General features: G+C 41.8%; 2 protein-coding genes across 4 annotated transcripts in view; one reads left to right on the top strand and one right to left on the bottom strand.

Annotated features, from left to right (window-relative positions):
* Rasgrp1 (RAS guanyl releasing protein 1) overlaps window positions 1–5,616 on the top strand; it is a 65,833-nt gene extending 60,217 nt beyond the window's left edge. For both annotated transcript variants that reach the window (XM_052723310.1, XM_052723311.1), the window contains exons 16-17: window positions 495–877; window positions 3,077–5,616. In XM_052723310.1, coding sequence (XP_052579270.1) covers window positions 495–877; window positions 3,077–3,211 — 518 coding nt within the window. In that variant the 3' untranslated portion in view covers window positions 3,212–5,616. The remainder of the gene's footprint in view (window positions 1–494; window positions 878–3,076) is intronic.
* A 3,550-nt stretch (window positions 5,617–9,166) lies between these two features.
* Window positions 9,167–22,876, bottom strand: part of Fam98b (family with sequence similarity 98 member B) — a 76,974-nt gene continuing 63,264 nt past the window's right edge. For both annotated transcript variants that reach the window (XM_052723982.1, XM_052723983.1), the window contains 5 exons: window positions 22,690–22,868; window positions 19,278–19,358; window positions 18,285–18,401; window positions 13,005–13,172; window positions 9,167–10,117 (listed from right to left, as the gene is read on the bottom strand). In XM_052723982.1, the coding sequence (XP_052579942.1) occupies window positions 9,716–10,117; window positions 13,005–13,172; window positions 18,285–18,401; window positions 19,278–19,358; window positions 22,690–22,868 (947 nt within the window). In that variant the 3' untranslated portion in view covers window positions 9,167–9,715. The remainder of the gene's footprint in view (window positions 10,118–13,004; window positions 13,173–18,284; window positions 18,402–19,277; window positions 19,359–22,689; window positions 22,869–22,876) is intronic.

The following is a 22,876-nucleotide window of genomic DNA, read 5'->3' as shown; positions in this document are numbered from 1 at the left end:
TATCCAGGTAACTTTTGTGCAAACAGAAAAGGATGCTTTGGGGGCTTAAGGGATGGCTCAGAGGTTCAGAGCACTTGTTGCTCTTGCAGAAACCTGGATTCAGTTCTCAGCACCCACATAATATCTCACAACCACCTGTAACTCCAGTTCTACAGGACCAGAAACCCTATTCTGACCTCCAAGGGCACTGCATGCATGTGGTGTACATACATACATACATACACACGTATGTAATACAGGCAGAACATCATGCACATTTAAAAAATGTTATTTAAAAAGGTAAAAAAGGAAAAGATGTTCTTTCCTTGGTGTGGGTGAATCCTGACTCTGAAACCCTAGGTTTCTGCTTCTACTCCTGCCTGACAATGCATGTCCCAAACAGAAGGTACTTGGAAGTGGAACTTCAGAAATAAGGAAGGTCTCGTTTGAAACAAATGTTGAGAATCTTGAGTTCATCATGGTCTGAGAGCACTAACAAATGTATCTCTCCACAGCACCTGACGAAGGATCTTTTATATTCCAAAATGGGGAGGCTGTGGACCACAGTGAGGAGAGCAAGGATCGGACCATCATGCTCCTGGGCGTGTCCTCACAGAAGATTTCAGTTCGGCTGAAGAGGACTGTTGCCCACAAGACCACCCAGACAGAATCGTTCCCGTGGGTTGGTGGCGAGACGCCTGCTGGTCACTTCGTGTTGTCCTCCCCACGGAAGCCTGCGCAGGATGCTCTTTATGTGGTCCCCAGTCCCCCGTCCCCATGCCCCAGCCCAGTGCTGCTCCGAAAGCGGGCGTTCGTCAAGTGGGAGAACAAAGAATCGCTTATAAAACCCAAACAGGAGCTTCACCTCAGGCTCCGGACCTACCAAGAACTGGAACAGGTGCTGCCCTTCTCACCGCCCCCCTCCCATTTTTAGCTCTCCTGCTGAAGTAAAATCCAATAGGGAAAGCATAAGAGCGAAGATCCGAATCAAGTTGATTCCTAGCAAGTTAAGCAGACAAAAAAAAAGGAAGTTGCCAAATGTAGGTAATATAAGCCATTTTTGTGTCAAGGAAGAGAGGAGACATTAGCTTGAATGGTGTTTATTTTTCCTAAGGAATATTTTCATGCCCTTTTCCCTCAGACATCAAGATTTGCATATGTTTGCAGGCCTGTCAGTACATAACCCACCATCCACCTAGCTTAATGTGCTTGTCTGAGTAGTATACAGGGAAGCCGCCCCCCAGGTTCCAGGATGCTCATCATTGTTACCAGCAAGGTCCCTTCCCTGCCAGGGCCCCAGGAGAGTCAGAGAGCTATGTGCTAGACAACGTCCAGTGACTTGATTTGGTGACTGGAATGAAGAGCATGGATGGTACCAGGAGGAACACAGGACAAAGAGCCACAGAAGAAAACATGTCTCTTACTCAAAGAACCTTTAAAATGCATGTTAGCAAACAAGTTAGTCAGAAGGTAGCCACACTTGGGTTACCTTAGGAAGAGAAACTGCTGAAAGTTACCCTTTAGAACAATAAAAGAAATCGTGAAAAGGGAACATGATAAAGTAGAGGACTTGGGTCTGAGACTAAGACATTTCTCTTTTGTTTTGTTTTGTTTTGTTGCTGTTTGTTTTAGTTTTGGTTTTTCGAGACAGGGTTTCTCTGTGTAGTTCTGGCTGTCCTGGAACTCACTCTGTAGACCAGGCTGGCCTCAAACTCAGAGATCTGCCTGCTTCTACCTCTGAAGTTCGGGGATCTAATCCCAGAAATTTCTTATGCCAGTTGTTAAACACTGTAACCTGGTTGGTCCTCTGTAAAATACAGGGCCAGGAGTCCATGCTGAGGTTTCAAATCTGACATGCCTATCAAAGGTAGCAAAATAGTTGTGAAAAATGCTATGTGTAACCCGTGACAGAATAATTCCCACCCAGCTGCCAGGGCCATAAACCTTGATGTTTTTATTAGCTGCTTCTCTCTTTTTTTTTTTTTACCTGCATCACAGAGACCTGAGGAATTCTCCACAAGCATTTTAGAGAACAATTATGTGCCCTGCTTTTCTATTAGGGACCTGCAATGACAGGTCTTTAGTCCAATAGTCCTTGCCACAAGGAACGAGTCCAGTTAAACTGGTATTGAAAATAGCATGCAATAAGGACAGCTGATTACAGCTGTGTATTGTAATACACATTAAAACAATGTGTTATTTTGGTTCATGCCATAACTGAATCAGCACAGAACCAAATAAAAATGGAAACTAAGACATTTGGGTCAGATATGCCTGGGCTCTAGAACTATGAATGTGTTTGCACTTTGTGCCCCTCGAAAGTTTACAGCCAACACCTATTTCCCCGGTGTGCATGAGGATTAAGCTGCCCTTTTATCAGACAGCATTCTATTATCACATAGCAGTATCAGGCTCACGGCAAGCACTCGATCTCACATAAGTTGGTAGAGAGCACTAGGTAATTCAGTCTGAGAACCCAGAGAGGGCCCAGTTAATCAGACACTGCAGCTATGTTTTCTGACGCCCATGTAAGTCAGTCTGACATGAGGATATTTTCCTCGACACCAGAAGCCTGGAGATTACCCAATGGCTGCACACTGAAACTGCTGCCAGCAGAACACTAAAGCCCCATTGGGGGTGAGACAAAGTCTTCCATCAAAAAGGCATATTAGTTATCACTATTGGGGGTTGTGAACCTAGGTTTAATTAACTATAACATCTCATTTCACAGAGTTTTGAGGTACTGCTTTTATTGTTCAGAGCAGACCAGACCACAGACTACTTTCTGCTAAGTTACGATGCCCGCTACACACTATCCAAAGGTTGTGTCTTCCTCCACTCACCTCCCAAGAATGGACGATTCTGTCTGCTAGCCACTCACATCTGTGATACGATAACAAAGAGTAATTGCTATTTGCACATGTCCATGATAAAGTGTTATTTTATACTCACAGCTAAATAACTACTTTGAAAATAGTTTGTAATTCTTAACCACAGTGAATAGGAGATGCCAATCAAATCGAATACTCTTGATGCTGTACGTGATTTCCCACTCACTGCCTCTCTATTAACATGCCCTATTCTCATTTCTCTTTAGGAAATAAATACCCTGAAAGCAGATAATGATGCCCTGAAGATCCAACTGAAGTATGCACAGAAGAAAATAGAATCCCTTCAGCTTGAGAAAAGCAATCATGTCTTAGCACAGATGGATCGGGGTGATTGTTCTTAATCCAGAAATTCAAGGAAGAGAATCTGTGGACAAGTATCCTGGGATCTCACTTCAAAAACTGACTGCAGAGGTTCGGGCAACTTCAGATGAAGTCTTGAAAGGGGGAAAGCCAGCCGCTGTTGCTGGCGTCAATGTTTTTTACCTAAAATATTCTTAATGTGAGTCATTGGTTTTCAGTCAGTGGACTCAATGGGAAGTTCAAGTTTGGTAAAGCTTTGAGCATTCATATTAAAACCCTTTGCTTTCTTTACTGGAACCAATACCAAACCGTGTGCTAAAATAAGACCATAGTTTCCTCATAGTGTCTCAGGCAGCCTGCTTTACTGATTCGTAGATGAAAAGTCCCTGAAGAACCAATGTGCTGCCTTCCCCAGGGTTTCTGCAAACTTCTACCCAAGTCTGCTCATCATGGAAACAATACCCTGAAAGTGGTGACTTGGACATGCCTGCATTGTTTGTGACACTGATCCCTACCTCACTACCTCAGATCTGATCAAGAGCCTCCCTCCCTGTCCTTCCTCACTTGCCCCACCCCAACCCCCACTTCCTCCCTTGCTGGTAGGCACATCAGCTTATCTACCTAGAAGTGAACTCTTAGACATGTAGCCTGGTTTTAAATCCAGGGCTTTTTAATTGAACTTGACATTATCCAATTGCAGGTCAACTCATAGCCCTAGGTCTTAGTGATCATGAAATACAAACTAAAACTCACCATCCACAAACAGCAATTACCATGCCATACACAGCTAATTAGCTAAGACAAATGACATAAACGTGTTTGTCCATATATTCTCTAGTGGGTACACTTAAGAATCCGTGACTTTTTAAAAGAAATGGTCTGTGGACAGTGTTTAATTCTTCATGCTCAAGTTTCTCTTTTAAGTAAACTATCATGAGATTTTCTTTTGAACTGAATTTGTGCTTAAACTGTTTTCACTTTGACTATCTAGAAATAAGCTAATGGATGTGAGAGCTTTAACAGCTGGCAGCATGTACATATGTATAGAATATGTATATACAGTATCAGGCATGCATGTAGCTTGGACTTTCTCCTTTAGAGAATGTAGATGTGAATCAAATACCTTTTAGTAATTTACAAATTCACAAATACAGTTCTGTTCATTAGAAGACAAACTGCTAATGATGTAAATTGTATTGTTGTGCAAAACCATGAGTAACAGTCTCTGAGTATTTATCATGAAAGTTAAAAAAAATCAATGGGTTTGACTTGTTGCCTGGGAAGCTATTCATAAACTTTCTTGTCAGCTTTTTAGCTTTCAAAAGCATTTCATCTGAACATGACCTTTTGGGAAGACTTTGCTTCCATGCTTGGGAGGTCTGGCGCCATGCTAACTTGTAATCTATACACAGGGTGAACAACTTCCGAGAGTGCCATCTCACAAAACGAGTTCCAAACCTACAGCCAACAGCACTGAGTCTCCAGAGGAGTGTGAACTGTATGGTGCTGCCCGCTAAAGTACTCAGATCACTTAAGTTTATCTGATGAAAGACCACTGCCCATCTGTGTACCTTTGTGGAGTTTTAGCGACAAAGAACTGACTTGTGGTGAAAGTTTTACTCGACTTTAACGAACCACTTTACACACAATTTCGTCCTTATTCTAAATCCAAACTCAGAAATTCTCAAAGCATAGCTACCACCTGGTACATACACCTCTAGCAGGTGTAATATTATATGGAACAATTACACGGAAAAATTATGAGTAATAACAGACCTCAAAATATGAGTAATGACAGACCTCAAAATTCATATTGTTCACTATGGATAATTTCCTCTGCTATGCACCAGTACACGTGTATAGCTCAACTTTTTTTAAACACTGTCTTTTTCTTATTCCTCATGCCTGATAAATATCTCCCAAGGAGTTTTTATGTAAATAGCCTGTAATATAGGAATTCAGAGGGCCTAGGTCAGTGATGATCATGGCTAGATGATCTTATGTCCTGCAGTATCAACAGGAAAGACAGCAGGAGGCGGCAATTTCAACACAATTCTTATAGTCCAGCAAGGACAAAAGATGTCTGGAGTCTGCGCTGGTGCTGTTCCGCAGAGCTGTAGGAGCGGGTGGGATCTGCTGACACAACCTGAACAAAGTTCTGCTTATCATACCAAGTGTTGTTTACCATCCTGCTTGAAGTGTTTGGGCAGACGTGTGTCTGCCAAAACAAGGGCAGATGCTGTCACTAACAGCGATGTCTCTTCCCATCTCCTCTGTTGACTGACTCACCCCCTTACTGACCACTTGTGAAATTCTGTCTAAAAATGTATAATGTAAACGCTGCAAGGAAAAAAAGTGTACAGACTGTAAAATTTTTGATACCTACTGTAAGTTTCCTTGTCTGATATTTATATGATAAAAGACATTTGGATCCCTATAACTTCAAGGTCTTGTGTTAACTTCATGCGTTTCATTTGAATTTTTCCTGGAATTCAAAGCAAAACTACTCTATTCTATTAAACAGTTTTCTTGGGGGGATAAGAGGAAAAAAACAAAGGCAACTCACAGTATTTCCTATGAAATTACTCTAACAAGCTGACCCTGAAGTAAAGGTGAAAATTCTTCTTATCCACCCTCATTCCCAATCTGCAGGTCTCACTGTAAGCTCTGTCTTCCTCACATGGTAAATAGACATTTTCTGGCTATAAATTCTTTTGACATTATGCTCGCTGTTTGCCACAAGTGCCGGTAAACGTTTTTGAATTATATGCTATGTATTTTCTTTTTAACGAGACAACTTTTTCTAAATCTATGGAGTACAAGGAAACAGCTAACAGCTGCTTCCCTTTGACTCAGTTCACGGGCTCAGAGAGCACTGATGTTCTCAGCCCAGAGGAAAGCTCAGTTACTAATTCAGAAATTTCTAGTAAGATCCTGTCCACAGGTGCTCATAGGTGCTACAAGCTGGACAAAGACATGGAAAAGACGGGGGGGGGGGGGGGGACAGAAAGTGTAAAAATAGAAAAAGCATGAAATTTTAAAAACCAAGAAACAAAGAGAAAGTATCCAAAAAGGTATTAGGTTTTAGAGATCAGTGAAATGCCATTCATCATCAGTCTCCATGTACTCAACCCATTTATAACACTCTCATGTGATGACCTTCCACCACAAATGCCCCAAGTCACGATAGTGCCAGCACAGGCGTCAAAGAGCAAATAGTCTGCAAACAAGTCCTGAGCAAAGACTATCATAATAATTCCACCTAAGCTATTAGGTAGGTTGTGGACAACAGAGCTTCTCTCTGCAGTGACATTCACAGGCTGGGCACACAGAGCTGGCTCCACTTGGCTGTGATGTCAGAGGTGCCCAATTGAGGAGAGACTGCCGATGGTTGCAGGGCAACCCCAACAGCACTCACGAAAGGAACGAGAAGAGTGCAGCAGGAATAAACTAACGTCTCTGTCACAGTTACATAAATCTTTAGGGTGAGAGGTGAAGAACAGACACGGTGGTGCAGGCCTGCAATCTCAGCACTCAGGGGGCTGAGGCAGGAGGATGCCAAGTTTGAAACTCAAGTTTAAGAACAGCCTAGGCTGCATAGCAAGAGCCTTTCTCAGATGGATGGATGGATGGATGGATGGATGGATGGATGGGTGGGTGGGTGGGTGGATGGATGGATGGATGGATAAAGAGAGACAGAGATTAGCTGTAAATCATCCCTTACTGACAGCAACTAATGTTCATGAAAAGGAAGAAATGTGAAATTTTTCTACAAACTTTTGTTGTCTATTCCACAATATTTTCCTCATATACAAATATATTTTATACTGTTTCAATTACCACACATGAAAAAAAAAACCATTAAATACAGACACAAAAATTCTAAGTTTACAAGTGACCAACAGTTTTTCTACCCCACATTCTTCAAAGGGTTGGCTTGAAAACACATGTCTGTGACTGCGGCACATACAGTATTTACTTTTGCACGTTGAAGATTATTTTAAATTTCATCAGTTTACTATACGATAAAACAGTACACACTTGCCAATCAAAAGCCAGCTGTGTGTTGTCCACAGATAACAAGTTGGTTGTTCCAGACAACTGTGACCTGGAGCCTGCATTGAGAGTTTGCGGGAGTGAGCGGCTGCGATGGCATAGCTCCACTGTCCACCACACTGGATTTAGAAACCCTAGGAGGAACAGTTCTGGGTGTGTCTGTAACACTGTAACGTCAGGTTTAGCTGGAAAGAGAACCCTACCTTAAAAGTGGATGGCACCGGCAGGAGACCTACACGCCTGCAGGTTGTGGCCTGGGCACGATTATGGTGAACAAATATATGGTGGGGTATGGGAGAAAGAGACAGGGTGGTTCACGTCCTGTGGAGAGGGGCAGACCTGAAGAGGTGAAGGTGATGAGAAGCAGGCTAAGGTCGGTGGCTTGTTTGCCCCCAGGGCCATGGTGATGTTCCGTTCTGGGCTGCTACCAAGGCTGTTGCCTGGGTCCATAGCCCTGTTGCAGCCAGTCTGTGTTGATATCCATGGCTCCTCTTACCACTGAAGGATGAGAGGGCTGCAGAATTGGCCCAGCCCCTCACAGGCTGCAACACTAGGGAGAACTGGCCCTGCCCCTCACCAAGTGCAGCGCTTGGGAGAGTGGGTCCTGCACCTCTCCTGGGCAGCACAATAGAGCTGACTCTGCTGGCGAGGAGTGGGGGGAGGGTGAGATTGCCCTGAGGGTGTGAGAGTGGGAGAGCTGGCCCTACCAACTTCATCTGCCATGTGGTAGTATGGATGAGGGAAAGATGCCCTCCCCACCTTGAAACCTGTGACAAGCAGTGGACCTGTCCCAGCCCCTGTCCCAGCCCCTCACCAACTGCAGCAATTGGGAGAACAGGCCCCGCACCTACCTGGGAAGCACAATAGAGCTGATCCTGTTGATAGGAGTGCCGGTGGGCTGGCCCCAAGAATGTAAACATGGGAGATCTGGCCCTGCCCCTCATCTGCCATAAGGTGGCATGGGCAAGGGAGAGATGCTCTGCTCTCCCCCTTGCCACCTGTCACAGGTGGGAAGCTGGCCCTGAGGTCGTGCCCTTTACCGGCTGCAGCACTCAGAAGACTTCGCCTATACTTCGCCTGGGCAGCACAGTAGAGCTGACCCTGTTGACATGGGGGTTTGGGTGAGCTGGCCCTGAGAATGTGAAGTCACAACTCCTGGTTGCCAAGCCTTTGACTGCTCCAGTTAACAAATTACATATATCTACCCCTAAGCTGGAATCTTCCAAAGGATACCTTAACACAACCTCTGATATACTGAAGCTAGAGATGACACCCTGAGCCCAGTGACAGCCTGACTTTTAGAACTTGGTGTCTAAAGAAGGCTACTTAGTAGGAACAAGATATTTTTCACAGCATCAAGTAAACTCAGTATGTATCTTTGTTCCTTTAAAGTAATTTTGATCTTTTTTTTCTTTTATTGAGAATTTTACACATGCATATAGTGTTTTGATTAAATCCATGCCCCCTACAATTCTCTCCTGCCCCCACCACACTTTTCCTTCTCAAACTCATGTGCTCCTATTTCTGTTCTTGTTCTGAGTCCACACGGTGCTGCCTCCAGGTGCATTGGTTTGTCATCTACTAAAACATGGGCAGCCTCTCACATCCCACAGCCCTGAAGGAAGCTGGCTCGCCCTCTCGAGCAGTAATCAACTGCCAACAGCTCCTCAGCTAGGGGGTGGGCCTTCATGAGCCCCTCCCCACCCCACGCTGGGACTCTGTCTGGCCTGATCTTGCATAAGTAAGTCTTGTGCACGCTGTCACAGCTGCTATGGATTCGGATGTGTAACCGCCCTGTGTCCAGAAAAAACTCTCACTGTGGGTACCCACCATCTTCGGTTCTCACAACCATTAACTTAGTTATTCAGTCCATCACAAGGGTTTCATATCCAACTGGAAGACAGGCCACGCATACATAGTGAAATAAAGAAGACTTTGGCTTCAGTTAACAGAAATTTAATAAAAATCTAACCAAAGGAATTTCATCCTATTAAAAAATAACAACTGCCTACTAAGCACAAATATTAGAGACTTTCTCTGTTTTGTAAAATAGAATTAACACTATAGGACAGATCCACAGAAGTACAAACAAGACAAGAGTCTAGATTCCTTTCTGTTACAGCTGGAGTCATTAGTGTGTCTCAATCTTGAACAAAATACCAGTTTACAGTCTAAATTCAATCATGACAATAAAATACATTCCATTTTCCAAGTTGCTGGTAATAAATATTTACATTTTTAAAAATAGTTTTTGGGTTTTTTTTCCCATTTTCTTACTTTTTAAAAAGACACAGCATGCTTGAGTACACAGAATATGGAAAACATGTTGCAGGATCACCTGGTAGTATAAAATGGCCTTCTGTATTCAAGAATGCCATCCTTAGAGACACTACCATGGTCTCCCTCAGGGTGACGTTCAAGTATGCTCCTCAGAACACTATCTCTACATTGTATCTAGTAAGAAGCAGTGCCCTCTAACCCTGCAGTTTTTAGTATCTTCTATACCCACCACCACCACCTCCCCCTCCATATGGATCTCCATAACCTCTCCCACCATAGCCCCCTCTCCCACCATAGCCCCCTCTTCCACCATAATCTCCCCTGCCACCATAATCTCCCCTGCCTTGGAAACCTCCTCTACCACCCCCTCCCCCACCACCTCCTCCCCACCCTCCTCCCCCTCCCCCACCTCCACCCCCTCCCCATCCTCCTCCACCACCCCATCCACCTCTTCCACCCCCACCACCTCCTCTGCCACCACCTCCACCTCCACCACCCCAACCACCCCTCCCTCCGCCTTCTTGTCTCTTCTGCCAAGGGGGCATTTCAGGGGGCGGTGGTTCAATTTCGTTCGGCCGTCCTCCCCTGTCAGGTACCCTTCCCATAAGCACCTGTGTAAAAAAAGAGTTTTCATTAAGTTTCTATTTTTCAAAGTTAAAATTTACATAAATGTTTCAGGTGATATTAAAGTTATTATTTCTAAATAAAGCCAAATCTTTGAACATAAAACAGTTGAACATGGAATGAATTAATACTGAAAATATGTGCGATGTTTAACAAATTCCTAGGAGTACAGTATTATTATTATTATTATTATTATTATTATTTTTTTTTTTTTTTTTTGGTTTTTCAAGACAGGGTTTCTCTGTGTAGCTTTGCGCCTTTCCTGGGACTCACTTGGTAGCCCAGGCTGGCCTCGAACTCACAGAGATCCGCCTGGCTCTGCCTCCCGAGTGCTGGGATTAAAGGCATGCGCCACCACCACCCGGCCAGTATTATTTTTAAACAAACTAAAGCAGTATTCCCTACAGTTAAAGTCTTGTTACTTTTCTCTCATTTAAATTTGTTTAGCAAAATTTATGGCAAACATGGTATCTGTCACATTAAGAACTATTTTAGTAAAATGTTTCACAGACAAAACTATATAACCTCTGTTAGTCGACTTCCACAAGGGTTGATCTGGCAATGGTCAGCCGGAAGTCTGCACTCCTCAATGCACTTTAGTCCACCAGTGTAAAGACTACCTAACACGCAGCTCCCTTTGAACGTAACAGCAATCCCAAGTTACAGCAGTTTTGTGGCAGTTTCCTCCCAGAGGAAAGCATTCCATCCTGCAGGAAGCTCATTAACACAGGAAGTAAGCAACTTAAAATAGTTCAGGAAGTCCCTAAAACTGACCAGATTCACTATGTAAACAGAACAGAATGCTGAGCCTCTCTCTCAGAGCAGCGGAGCTACACAGAGCATTCTGAGAGAGAAGCCCCGCTGCCCAGAAGAAGCTGAGACCAGTAACACTGCATGAAGAAATGAAGACCAGCTGAAGTGCTGGAAGGGACTCAAACCGCGCCCACCACCTGTTGAGTGGCCTGCATTGATGGTATCCATATTTTGATCTGCCTGGGCTCCAAATCTGGGGAGAGTGTCCCCAGACAAAGTTTGTCACATAACAAGTGACAGAGAGAGGATTCTTCTGATCTACTTCTTTCTCTGGAGAAACTTAAGATCAGTAATGTACTTACTATAATATTGCAGCATAGACAACCTAACTCTAAATCCAAGGCATGAAATGTTTGCAAAGTAGAAGCACAGGCACACAAAAAAATATGGCACAAAATTACCTCCAAAGTATGTGTATAAGGTATACACAAAACAAATTCTGTGTTTTAATACTGGTCTCATCCTAAGATCATTATGTGGCTATTCAAAATAAATAAATATAATTTTTAAATCTATATTTTTTAAAAATTACAATTTAAATCTTTATTAAACGTCATTAAAAACCCAAGCATTTCTTTCCAAGTGCTTTGAATGAGGACTAGCAAACCCTTAGAGAGAGCATGCACACAAACACCAATCTCCTTATAGCCATGCTTTTGGCAACACTTGGTAGGATAGTTTCCACCCTTATGCAGACATAAGCTACACTGAACACTCATGACAGGGTGAAAAATCACAGGTAACTATGGAGGATGTCAACCTCCGCCACAGCCCTGGCTCAGCCCAGGGGACTCCAACAGTTTCAAGGAGACAAGGCAAAAATATTCACCCCTCAAGCAAAGCATCCAAAGAATCAGGTAGACTACAATGTCACTTCTAAAGAAACCCACAGAAAAAGAGGCACAAGGGTCTAAGCAATGGAGGGGTATGTGTGAGGGGGGGGTGTTGCATGGGAGGGATTGGGGGGAGGAAAGGTAAGGGGGTTGATATAATTATATCATAAATTTAAAAAATTATTTAAATGTATAGAAGTTATATCCTAAATTTGATGGCACATGCTTTTCATCCCAGTACGTGGGAGTCAGAAGCAGGCCAGTCTCCATGAGTACAAGGTCAGCCTGGTCTGCATAGTGAGTTCCAGGTCAGCCAGGGTTACACAGTAACACTAGTACTACTACTACTACTATTACTACTACTACTACTAATAATAATAATAATAATAATACATTCTCACTCTGCAACAAATTTTCACATATAAGAATCTTTAACTCTCAGCAATAAAGTCCTAATTACCAAATCACACATACATACACACACACATACATATCACCACCACCGCCACCACCACCATTAACACCCTTTCTTAACTATTATTCTCACAAAACTTCGGCTAAATACATAAAGATGCTGCCCCCAAACAGCTCCCAAGCTCTCCCTCAAATGACCAAGCTATGAGTAAAATCTCAGAAAAGACTGACTTTAAACAACCATCCTGAGGGACAGCAATGTGGGTTTGGTAGAGCACTTACCTAGCATGCAGGAGGGGTGGTGAAGGGGGAAACCTAAGGCCTCTGGCCAGGAATCCTGTCTCAAGTCAACTACCTGCATCAGTGCTTCTGATTTTTTTCTTTCTCTAGTCACATAATCGCCTGTGGACGCTCTAGATACAGAAAACTTTCTACTCAAGCTGACAGTGACAGCTCCACCATTACATATCAAAATCACAGACACCCTGAACTTCATGCAGACCACTGTCATAAGGGTTGAAACAGATGCTAAAGAGATTTTAATCTAATAAATCAAACAGATAGAGCAAACACTTGATAAGGCTACTGGGAAAAGCACTCCTCAACTCCTCTGATTCAGAAAGCTTTGATTTACTTCATGACTACAAAAACTGAAAGGCGCACACAAGTGATAATTAAATGTAGATGGATGTAAGCCCTCTGCCACTCTTTACTCATCCATCAGGGCACGAACAAAAAAATGGACTAAAACCTGCAAAAATAGAAAAGCAGAAAGTTGTAACTTATTCTTCACCAAGCTGAAAGAAAAACTGACCTTATTAATGGCACACACGGTCTTCTCCCGGCTGATGCCACTGCTTGTCCTAATGATCTTAGACAGATCTTCCCGGGCAGCAAGCAGATGTGCCAACGTGACTGTTGTCTTGGGCGACAAAGCATACCGCTTGGGCTGGTAAATTCTTGCTATGTTATCTGTTTTTGCCTAAGTGATGGTGAGAAGGGGGAAATTAGCAGAAGTGAATCCAAATGAAAAGCAGTAGTGATCACAATCTTTAGAAAGAAGAAAATTTACAATACACAAGCAGGGAAATAGAGAAGAGAGAAAGCATCCAATACCTGATGCAATGTATGTAGTCAAATAAATAGAAAGAAATAATACAGATAAATAGAACAAAATAATACGATTCATGTTAACCCAATACAAACAGGCAATAAATCTTGCAGAAACAAAAGCCAAACTTGAAGAAATGGTGAGGACTATCAAATGTCTGGATGGGGATGCTGGCTGTCCCTGAAAGGTCTCCAATGACACCATGGCCCAGATGATCCAACATCCAGAATGGTTTGAAGGCAACTGGCTCAGACGATACAGCCTCATGGACTATTCCATAATCCTAAAATTTTCTTTGTGTCCCCATAAGACACAGCGCCCCCCTCCAGCAGGAAGTAGTAAGAGAAGCTACGCCCAAATTCCCAAATTATATGTAATTTTACTTTGTTAAGGTTAAAACCTTCCTTTTGGGAAAAAAAAAAAAAAAAAGAAAAGAAAAGGGGAAGTGCTGTGGGATGTTCTGTATGGCAAATGTGTTGCTCTGATTGGTAAGTAAATAAAACACTGATTGGCCAGTAGTCAGGCAGGAGGAAGTATAGGTGGGACAAGGAGGAGAAGAATTCTGGGAAGTGGAAGGCTGAGTCAGAGACACTGCCAGCCGCCGCCATGACAAATAGCATATGAAGACACCGGTAAGCCACGAGCCATGTGGCAAGGTATAGATTTACAGAAATGGATTAATTTAAAATGTAAGAACTAGATAGCTAGAAGCCTGAGCCATTAGGCCAAACAGTTTAAGCAATATAAGTCTCTGTGTTTACTTGGTTGAGTCTGAGCAGCTGTGGGACTGGCGAGTGACAGAGATTTGTCCTGACTGTGGGCAAGGCAGGAAAACTCTAGCTACAGGCTGTTGTCAGTTTCCTTCAGTTTAACTTACACATTCAGAGCAACTATAGCCTATTGGGGACGGTTTTAAGAAAGACAAGAATATAAAAAAATAAAAATGTAACGTTAATCCAGAACTTAAGTATGGAAGAATGACTTAAATATTTTTAAAGAAGAGTCCTACCATATACTAATAATATGTAATATGAATTTATCTTTTTGTTTCTTTGTTTTGTTTTGTTTTTTTCAAGCAGGGTTTCTCTGTGTAGCCCTGGCTCTCCTGGAACTTGCTCTATAGATCAGGCTGGCCTCAAACTCACAAAGATCCACCTGCCTCTGCCTCCTGAGTACCAGGATTAAAGGTGTGAGCTACCACACCCAGCTGAATTTATCATTTTTAAAGCTAACATTTACACTTATTAAATGCACTACACTGCTTTCAACTTAGGAGTTATTAATCCTCAAAACACCCTTCCAGAATTATTTGTTTTATCACCCCCATCTGCAGCTTTCTTAAGTTACAGAAATAAGGGGGATGGATAAATCCATGAGAGAGGGAGGGAGGGAGAGAGGGAGGGAAGGAGGGAGGGAGGAGGGAGGGAACTGAAGTCTCTAAGACACAGTGAGAAATCCCAGCTGTACCACACGCTAATGCAGGAAAAGCACCCTGGCCACAACACACAGGACATCCACTGCCTTACCTCTCTGATTAACTGAAACTTGGAAGGAAAAAAGATTGATGAAGCAAGACAGAAAATGGATATTTAGAGTCTCATAAATAAATGAATGTAAAAATAATCTGAGAAACACCACAGATTACTGAGCAAAAAGGAAAGATTCTTTTCCATGGTGTGACATGAGACGATGGACACTCAGCAGAAAATCAGTGATGACGTCAGTGCTGAGGCACACATTCACCAAAGACTTCCCAGAGAGCAGAGCTGTCTAAGTTTTATCTTCAATTTTAAAACTTGTCACATTGTACAGGTTAAAGTTTCCATATGTTATACATCAAAGGGTTTAAAATAGAATCATCAGACAATTGAGGAAATATTCTTAAAGTGATATGTGAACTTTCTTAACAAAAAAGTTCAATCAAAAGGAACCTAGGAAGACACGGGAAACAGCATCAAGACACAAACAGAAAACAGGAAATTCAAATGACTAATGGGCCTATGGAAAACAATTTTCCTGATAAGAAGAAGCAAATCAGTAAGTTAATCTTTTTATCTATCAAGTTAGCAAGAAAGTTGGTGATACCTCCAGAAGATAAAGTGAGACATGACAACCCATATACAGAAGCTTCAAGTATTAAAACTAATAACCTTTCATGTAGTAAATACCATTTTAGGAATCCACCATAATACATTGAAATTTACAGTAAATTATGAAAGTTATAAAAATTGCTGATGTTAAATAATATAGGGAAAGGTATAAAATTAGAGTTAAGCAAATTGTAGCATCATATGGTAAATTTAATACAATCTTCAAAAAGACAGAGCTCCTTGCTCCTGAGGATCCAGAGAGTACTGTGCACCCAGACTTCTAGCTTCCAAGGGATCAGAAAATATCACAGGTACAGGCCTTCTGCTCCAGTGGGTCCAGAGAGTACCTGGGAAAGATGCTCCAGAGGGATCTAGGAGCACCATGGGACCACATTTCCAGCTGCAGCAGCCTCAGAGACCCATGCAGGGTTTGAGCTTTGGCTCCAGTGGTCTCTAAGGTCAGAGTGGTTGTGAGGTTTTAAGTTCTGCAGTGCTCACCAGAACTGAAAGCCAATACTTCTGTGGTTCCAGAGCTTACCCCAGAGCTTACACCAAGAATATGTATAGGAAATAGTAAGTGCCTGTCTATAATAACCTAAAATGTAAATGGCCTCAATTCACCACTAAAAAGATTCAGACTAACAGACTGGATTCAAAAAGAAGAAACAACTCTATATTATCTCCAACTGACACTTAGCCAACAAATATATGAAAATAAAAAACAAATTACCAAGTAAATGGAAACTGTAAATAAGCAGGCATAGTTATCCTTATATCAGATAAAGTAAACTTCAAACCTGTAGTGGGACTACCAGCCTACAAATAATGACACAGGGACTAACTATTAATTATGAAAACTTGGCCTTAGCTTAGGCTTTTTCCACCTAGCTCTTAGAACTTAACCCGTCTCTGTTAATCTACATTCTGCCACGTGGCTCGGTCACCTCTGCTCTGTGCCGCCGTATGTCCAACTTCTTCAGAGCCTCACTGCCATCCCCACCTCTCTTCTTCTCAGAGTCCTCTCTCTCCCTGGAAGTCCCACCTATTCTCTCCTGCCGAGCTATTGGCCATTTAGCTCTTTATTAAACCAATCAGAAGGTGCCTTAGGCAGACACACATCTTTACAGTGTAAACAAATAGTCCACAAAACAAACCAAGACGAATTAGAAGACATAAAAAAAGACATTACATATTAATAAAGTGAACAATTTATCAAGAAGATACAATAATTGTAAATATTTATGCACTGAATATATTGGAGCCCCTAATTTCATACAAACAAACACCAAAAGGCATAAAAGGCCACATAAGTCCTGACACAATAATGGGGGGGGCGGGGCTTTGATTTTCCACTCTTGTATGTAGATAGAGCTTCCAAATGGAAAGCAAGTAAAGACATTCAGATCTAAAATTCAGTATGGATCAACTAGACGTAACAGATATATACAGAATATTCCACCTAACAGACAAGGAATATTTTTTTTCAGCAGTAGATAGAACCTTTTCCAAAATCAAACCTATCATAGGACACAAATCCAAGTCTCAACAAATACAAAAGAAAACAGAAGAAAGCAAGAGAGAAATAATCCTTTATGTCCTATTAGAACACAGTGGAATAAAATTAGAAATCAACAAGAGAACCACAAAAATATTTGGAGACAAAACAATACATTTCTGAGTCGCAGTGGATCATCTAAGAAATACAGGGAGATTTAGAATTCCTAGGGACAAGTGACAATGAGACCACAACTTCTCAGAACCCCTGGGGCTCTAAGAAGGCAGTCCTCTCGCAGTAAGGAATCTGAAAGGTATCAAATCAGCAACCTAACGGTGCATCTCCAGCCTCCTGAAAAGCAAGCAGCAGCCAATCCCAAGCCCTGCCGAAGGCAAGGAACAACAAAGATCCGAGGAGACGTAATGACTAGAGAGAAGACGCGGAAAGAGAAAAGACTGCTACAGAGGGGTCGGTCCATGACAGCTGCACGCTAAACAAGCACTAATTCACTCCTGTAAGACCAAAGCTCAAGGCCAGGACAGAGCACTCAGGACGGCGGACAGCCTCTCTTCCACTAGACTCCACTGACCACCATGGTGGGAACCAGCTTCTAGAATATGAACCTTGAGGGACATCAAACCATAGTGGTATGTGACACCAAGTAATATAACACAGGAAGAACTGCTCAATTGCACCAAATAATAATAGCAATGTAATATCGGTCAAAGTTGAATAACTGACAGCAGATTCACCCTCTAAAGAGTATCGACTAAAAACTGCTAGACGAACAGGCAATCAATGATTGTCATACATGGGACATCACAGAGCCCAAGACAGCAGTCCTTGGAAGAAGGACAGTCCTGCGATTGCCCCTATTTACTGTTCGGAAAGTGCTTACACTATGATGAGGGAGGAGCAGAGACCCCCACACTGGCACTAGGGAAAGAGGAAGGCACCAAGCTATCTGGAAAGCCTCTAGTTGGGAATGGCTCCATCCCACAACTCCTTTCAATGAGAAGACATGCCACAATCAGCCAGCCTAAGAAACTCAAGAAACCTATTCCAGCATCAGTACTACCTAAACCTATTTCTATACTGTTTCCTTCATTAGTTACTCACTACCTCTACCGCAGTCAGCTCACAGAAATACTCATTTTGTACTAAAATAAATCAAACCGTGCGAGTTAAAAATCAAAGATGAAAGTCAGGAGAAAACTGTCCTCGGCAAACATGAACCTGTAGGAGACTATAATCATTACATGTAGGAGGAGTGGTCAGCTGAACATGTGGCCCACAAGAGAATTCAAGCATCTAAGTGGCCTAGGTACTAAGAGCAGAGAGCAGCAGGAGCTGCCCCACACTACCACCTACAGGACACCAGCGGGAAAGCAGCCTCACCTTCGCTCTATCAGACCACCCAAAGGACTGCACGGTCACATCCAATCGTTTCATTAACATCCGCCGGCGGCATTCATATTCACAGGAAAGAGCATCATTAATTCTTTCCAGTTTTTCCTAGAGAATTTGGGGATGAAACCACAAGATCAGGTTCTTTGATTTTTGCTCAGAGAAGAAATTTGAAAATTACTGTACTTTAAATAATACTATACTTAATGATCATTTCATGATCCTATGAGATTATGGAAAATATTTAAATAACAATTATAAAGCATTTATAATAAAGCTATTAAGAAAGCTTATCTTTCATTAGGTATATTTATTTAAGCAAAACATCAATTTGCTAAGCAGTGCACATGAAGGAAATAATATACCAATAACTGCCCGTCTTGCTGGCCTCATAAACTCCCCTTTTCAAATCCAAGCTCTGCTAATATATTGGCCACTATAAATACTCTTGGATAGGTAGATATTTTAAATCACTAACTCGATTAAAGAGTGTTATGATAGATTACTCTAGAATATCTGTCTAATTCTCTAGAATACTAAATGTCCATTCACAGAAGGAAACCAGCACAAAGGACCGGGTGTTGGTCGCCCCCTCAAAGGTTCCTGTGTTGGCAGTCTGGTCTGCAGGTGGCAGAGGGACAGGAAAGAGCACAGAGAGCCTGTGTGAAATGGGGCCCCGGGAGAAGTTTAGGCCCACTGTAGGACGACCCTGAAAAGGACTTAGGGACGCCAACCCCATGATTTTTCATCTGGCATCTTCTTTGTGCACACACACCAGCCTTGCCACCCACCAGGAAGTACAGCCAAAGCGGCCCTTGTCAGAGCTGGCACCTTGCAGTTTAACTTGACTCTTTAAAGCTGGGAGCTAGGCCTCTTCCCAACAATAGCCTACCTCGAGTAGTTCCTTACAGTAACAGACGTTAAAAACGAACCAGTACAGTCATGCCTTAATTTATTTATAGAATTAGTAAAAGGAACACTTACTGCCTGTTCTGAACTTAAATCAACCTTTAGCAGTGGTTTTCCCACATGGTTTTTCTGGACTTTAGAGAGAATATCCTTCACCTAAAAGTAAATACAAAAGATTATTTTAAAAAAAAATACATATATATATATATATATAATTTAAAACCATCTTATTCTTATTTGATGTGCGGTTTTGAACAGCAAATAATAAACATGCTAAAGTGAAACCACTAAGGCACATCTTCACCCAGCAGGAAAGAGGGTCATGGCAGTGCAAATTCCCCCATACATAAAAAATGCCAGTTACATCCATTCAAATACACAGCATCCGTGCCAGAGTCAGAAAATGTACAGAGGTCAAGTTAAAATAGTGTGTACACAATCACTGTGGGATTTCCTCTCAAGACAGAACTCTTTACTTCTTGCTAAACTCTCAAGTGAGAAACAGTGACATCTAACAAGTTCGTCAATTTTTCTCCTTGATAAATACCATAATTTGTACTTATTCTGATTTCACTGTTCCACAAGACAACAGGAGACAAGCTCTCTTATGTCAGTCCTGACACAGACATTCTAATTATTTTTACAACGCCACTGAGTTAGGGTATCTTTTTTATTTTGAAAACAGGATATTAGACAATCACTTTTGCTTTAGTATCATCACAGGTCATTCCACTACTAGTAATTTAGCCTGAAAAAAATTGACTGCAGAGTAAATTCTAAGTTAGGCTTGCCCTCCTAACTAGAGAGTGGTTTGGTGTCTTATTATACAATAACCACAGCAAATAAGCAGTAATATTTCTTTCAGAATTCAAAATCAGGCTGAAGAGACAGCTCAATGACTAAGAGCACTCACTGCTCTTTCAGAGGACCTGGGCTTGATGATCGGCAACCATATGGTGGCTCACAATCATCTGTAACCCCAATTCCACGGATCCAACAGGCATGCACATGGTGCACATACATGCATGCAGGGAAAACAAAGTAAATGAATATAAAATAAATTCAAACAAAAAATTCACAAGCACCTTAAAAACTGGGATGATAATAAGAAATGACTATAAACAGGAACAGGGGTTTTGATGTTAAGAATGCTCTTAAGTTAGGCAATAATTGTAATAATGGCTATACAACATAGAAAATAGACTAACGTACATTTAATATGGGTAGATTTTGAAGTGCAGATTGAATCTTATAGTTATACTTAAACACTAGTTCAGAAGGAGTCTGTGCAGCACTGCCCTGCTGTGGGATGTTCTGAATGGCAAATGTGTTGCTAATTAGTCAATAAATAAAACACTGATTGGCCATTGGCTAGGCAGGAAGTGTAGGCGGGACAAGGAGGAGAATAAAGCTGGGAAGTGAAAGGCTGAGTCAGAGAGACACTGCCAGCCACCACGATGACAAACAGCATGTGAAGATGCCAGTAAGCCACGAACCATGTGGCAAGGTATAGATTAATGGAAATGGATTAATTTAAGCTGTAAGAACAGTTAGCAAGAAGCCTGCCAAGGCCATACAGTTTGTAAGCAATATAAGTCTCTGTGTTTACTTGGTCGGGTTTGAGCGGCTGTGGGACTGGCAGGTGAGAGAGATTTGTCCTGACTGTGGGCCAGGCAGGAAAACTCTAGCTACACTGCCCCAAATCATAAACCTTCTTGTCTTCAGAGCAATCTACTTCTACCACACAGTTAGTGCACAGGATGTGGCATCATTTCTAAGTTCATTTATTTTCTTAAAACATGCTGTTTCTTTAAGCTTCCCAAACACCAAAACTACCTAAAGAAACCCTATAGGGTTACTTTACATATCTTAACAACTAGGGGTCAGCTATCATCTCTCGCTCAAGAGGACACTAAATGTACATACGTTTTTTTGTTGTTTTGGTTTTGGTTTTGGTTTTTCCAAGACAGGGTTTCTCTGTGTAGCTTTGGAGTCTATCCTGAAACTAGCTTTGTAGACCAGGCTGGCCTCGAACTCACAGAGATCCGCCTGCCTCTGCCTCCCAAGTGTGGGGATTAAAGGCGTGTGCCACCACCACCTGGCTAAATGTACATACATTTATAATTTCTTAGATTTCTAAAATGCAATTAGATGTAAAAAAAACTTGTTATAGACTGAGCCAAGAGTAGCAGCTCTGAGAGCTGACTGCCTACACTCAAATATTGTGGGATATTAGTACACTGAAGATATGCTGCTGTGATTGGTTTAATAAAGAGCTGAACAGTCAATAGCTAGGCAGGAGGTATGGGAGGACTTCCGGGCAGAGAGAGAGGAAGTAGAGATTAATCTAGGTGCACAAGAGATGCCAGGAGACATGGAAGAAGCAGGATGGGCGGTACACGACAAAACACAGATGACTGGAAATGGGTTAATTTAAGTTAAAAGAGCTAGTTCAAAACAAACCTAAGCTACAGCCGAGCTTTCATAATTAATAATAAGTCTCTGTGTTATTATTTGGGAGCTGGCTGGCAGGACAAAGAGAAAGATCTGTTACACTCAAACATCAGATCTACCACACTGTAAAACAGTACCTCAATTTCCTCCTGTGGAGGTTGCAAGCAATAAAAACACCCATTATCACAACATGTAAATATTTGGAACAGTAAATGACATAGATTTGCTGTCACATTAGTGAACAGCTTAAGTTAGAAAGTAAAAAGTATCTTCTACAATCATAACAGAGTATCCTGAAGGAACATCATATGTAGCAAAAATAAAACACAGACATTTTCACTTCTGAGAGGAACTGAATGGCAGGGGAGGTGTTAGGTAGACAACCCAGATGGCATGGTAAGGAAAAATAGTAAGGAAAGATGCAGGAGGTACAAGATCATAGTTGCTTTTAACTGTCCTCTCAATGCACTTATTTATTCATTTGCCACACAACAATACACACTTACTAAACAATCAAGAAAGGATGCTTGCTCACTGCCAAAGAAAGCAGAGTGTGAACATCCCATGGGGTGTGGGGAGGTGAGTGTCCTTCACCTTGCAAAATAGCCACTTCTTTCATTATAATGTATTACAACCATAGCTAGGAAAGCAATCTTTGAATCTGAAAAGTGATTTTTATCATGGAAAACTCTGGCAAACCCTTAGGACTCATTCATCAAGATATGATTCTTGAATATTATAAATTAAATTATATGTATATTAAATATGAATAAAAAACTTAGCTTACACATAAAACTTTGGGGGGAGTATTTTTGTTTTGGTGCTGGGGAGGGAATCCAGGACCTTCCGTATGATAGGCCAAAGGCTCTACCACCAATATAAACCTCTTGTAAGACAAGTTTCTCTTGAAATGGATCATCTATATCACAACTGGAATACAGCATTGACATGTTAGCATTTAGTTGATTTTTTGATAAAATATATATGTGTATATATGTGTATATGTACGTATATATGTACATATATAAAATACCTTTGATTCCACCTGGCTCAGTAGGAGTGGAATGTCAGAAGTGTTTGACTTGGGGACTCCAAGGGCATCACACACAGCTTGAACTTCCTGGCAAATTTCACTGTTTTTATCTAACTGAGAATTTTTATGTTTCTTCTTCTGTAGTATCTGTAAAGCTTGAAGTTCTGTACTTAAAAACACTGTAACA

This window comes from Peromyscus californicus, unplaced genomic scaffold (genome assembly GCF_007827085.1).
Source record: "Peromyscus californicus insignis strain IS unplaced genomic scaffold, ASM782708v3 Scaffold_7__1_contigs__length_154581171, whole genome shotgun sequence".
In the NCBI taxonomy this organism is placed as follows: Eukaryota; Metazoa; Chordata; class Mammalia; order Rodentia; family Cricetidae; genus Peromyscus; species Peromyscus californicus.
This window is presented reverse-complemented; position numbering and strand designations above follow the sequence as displayed.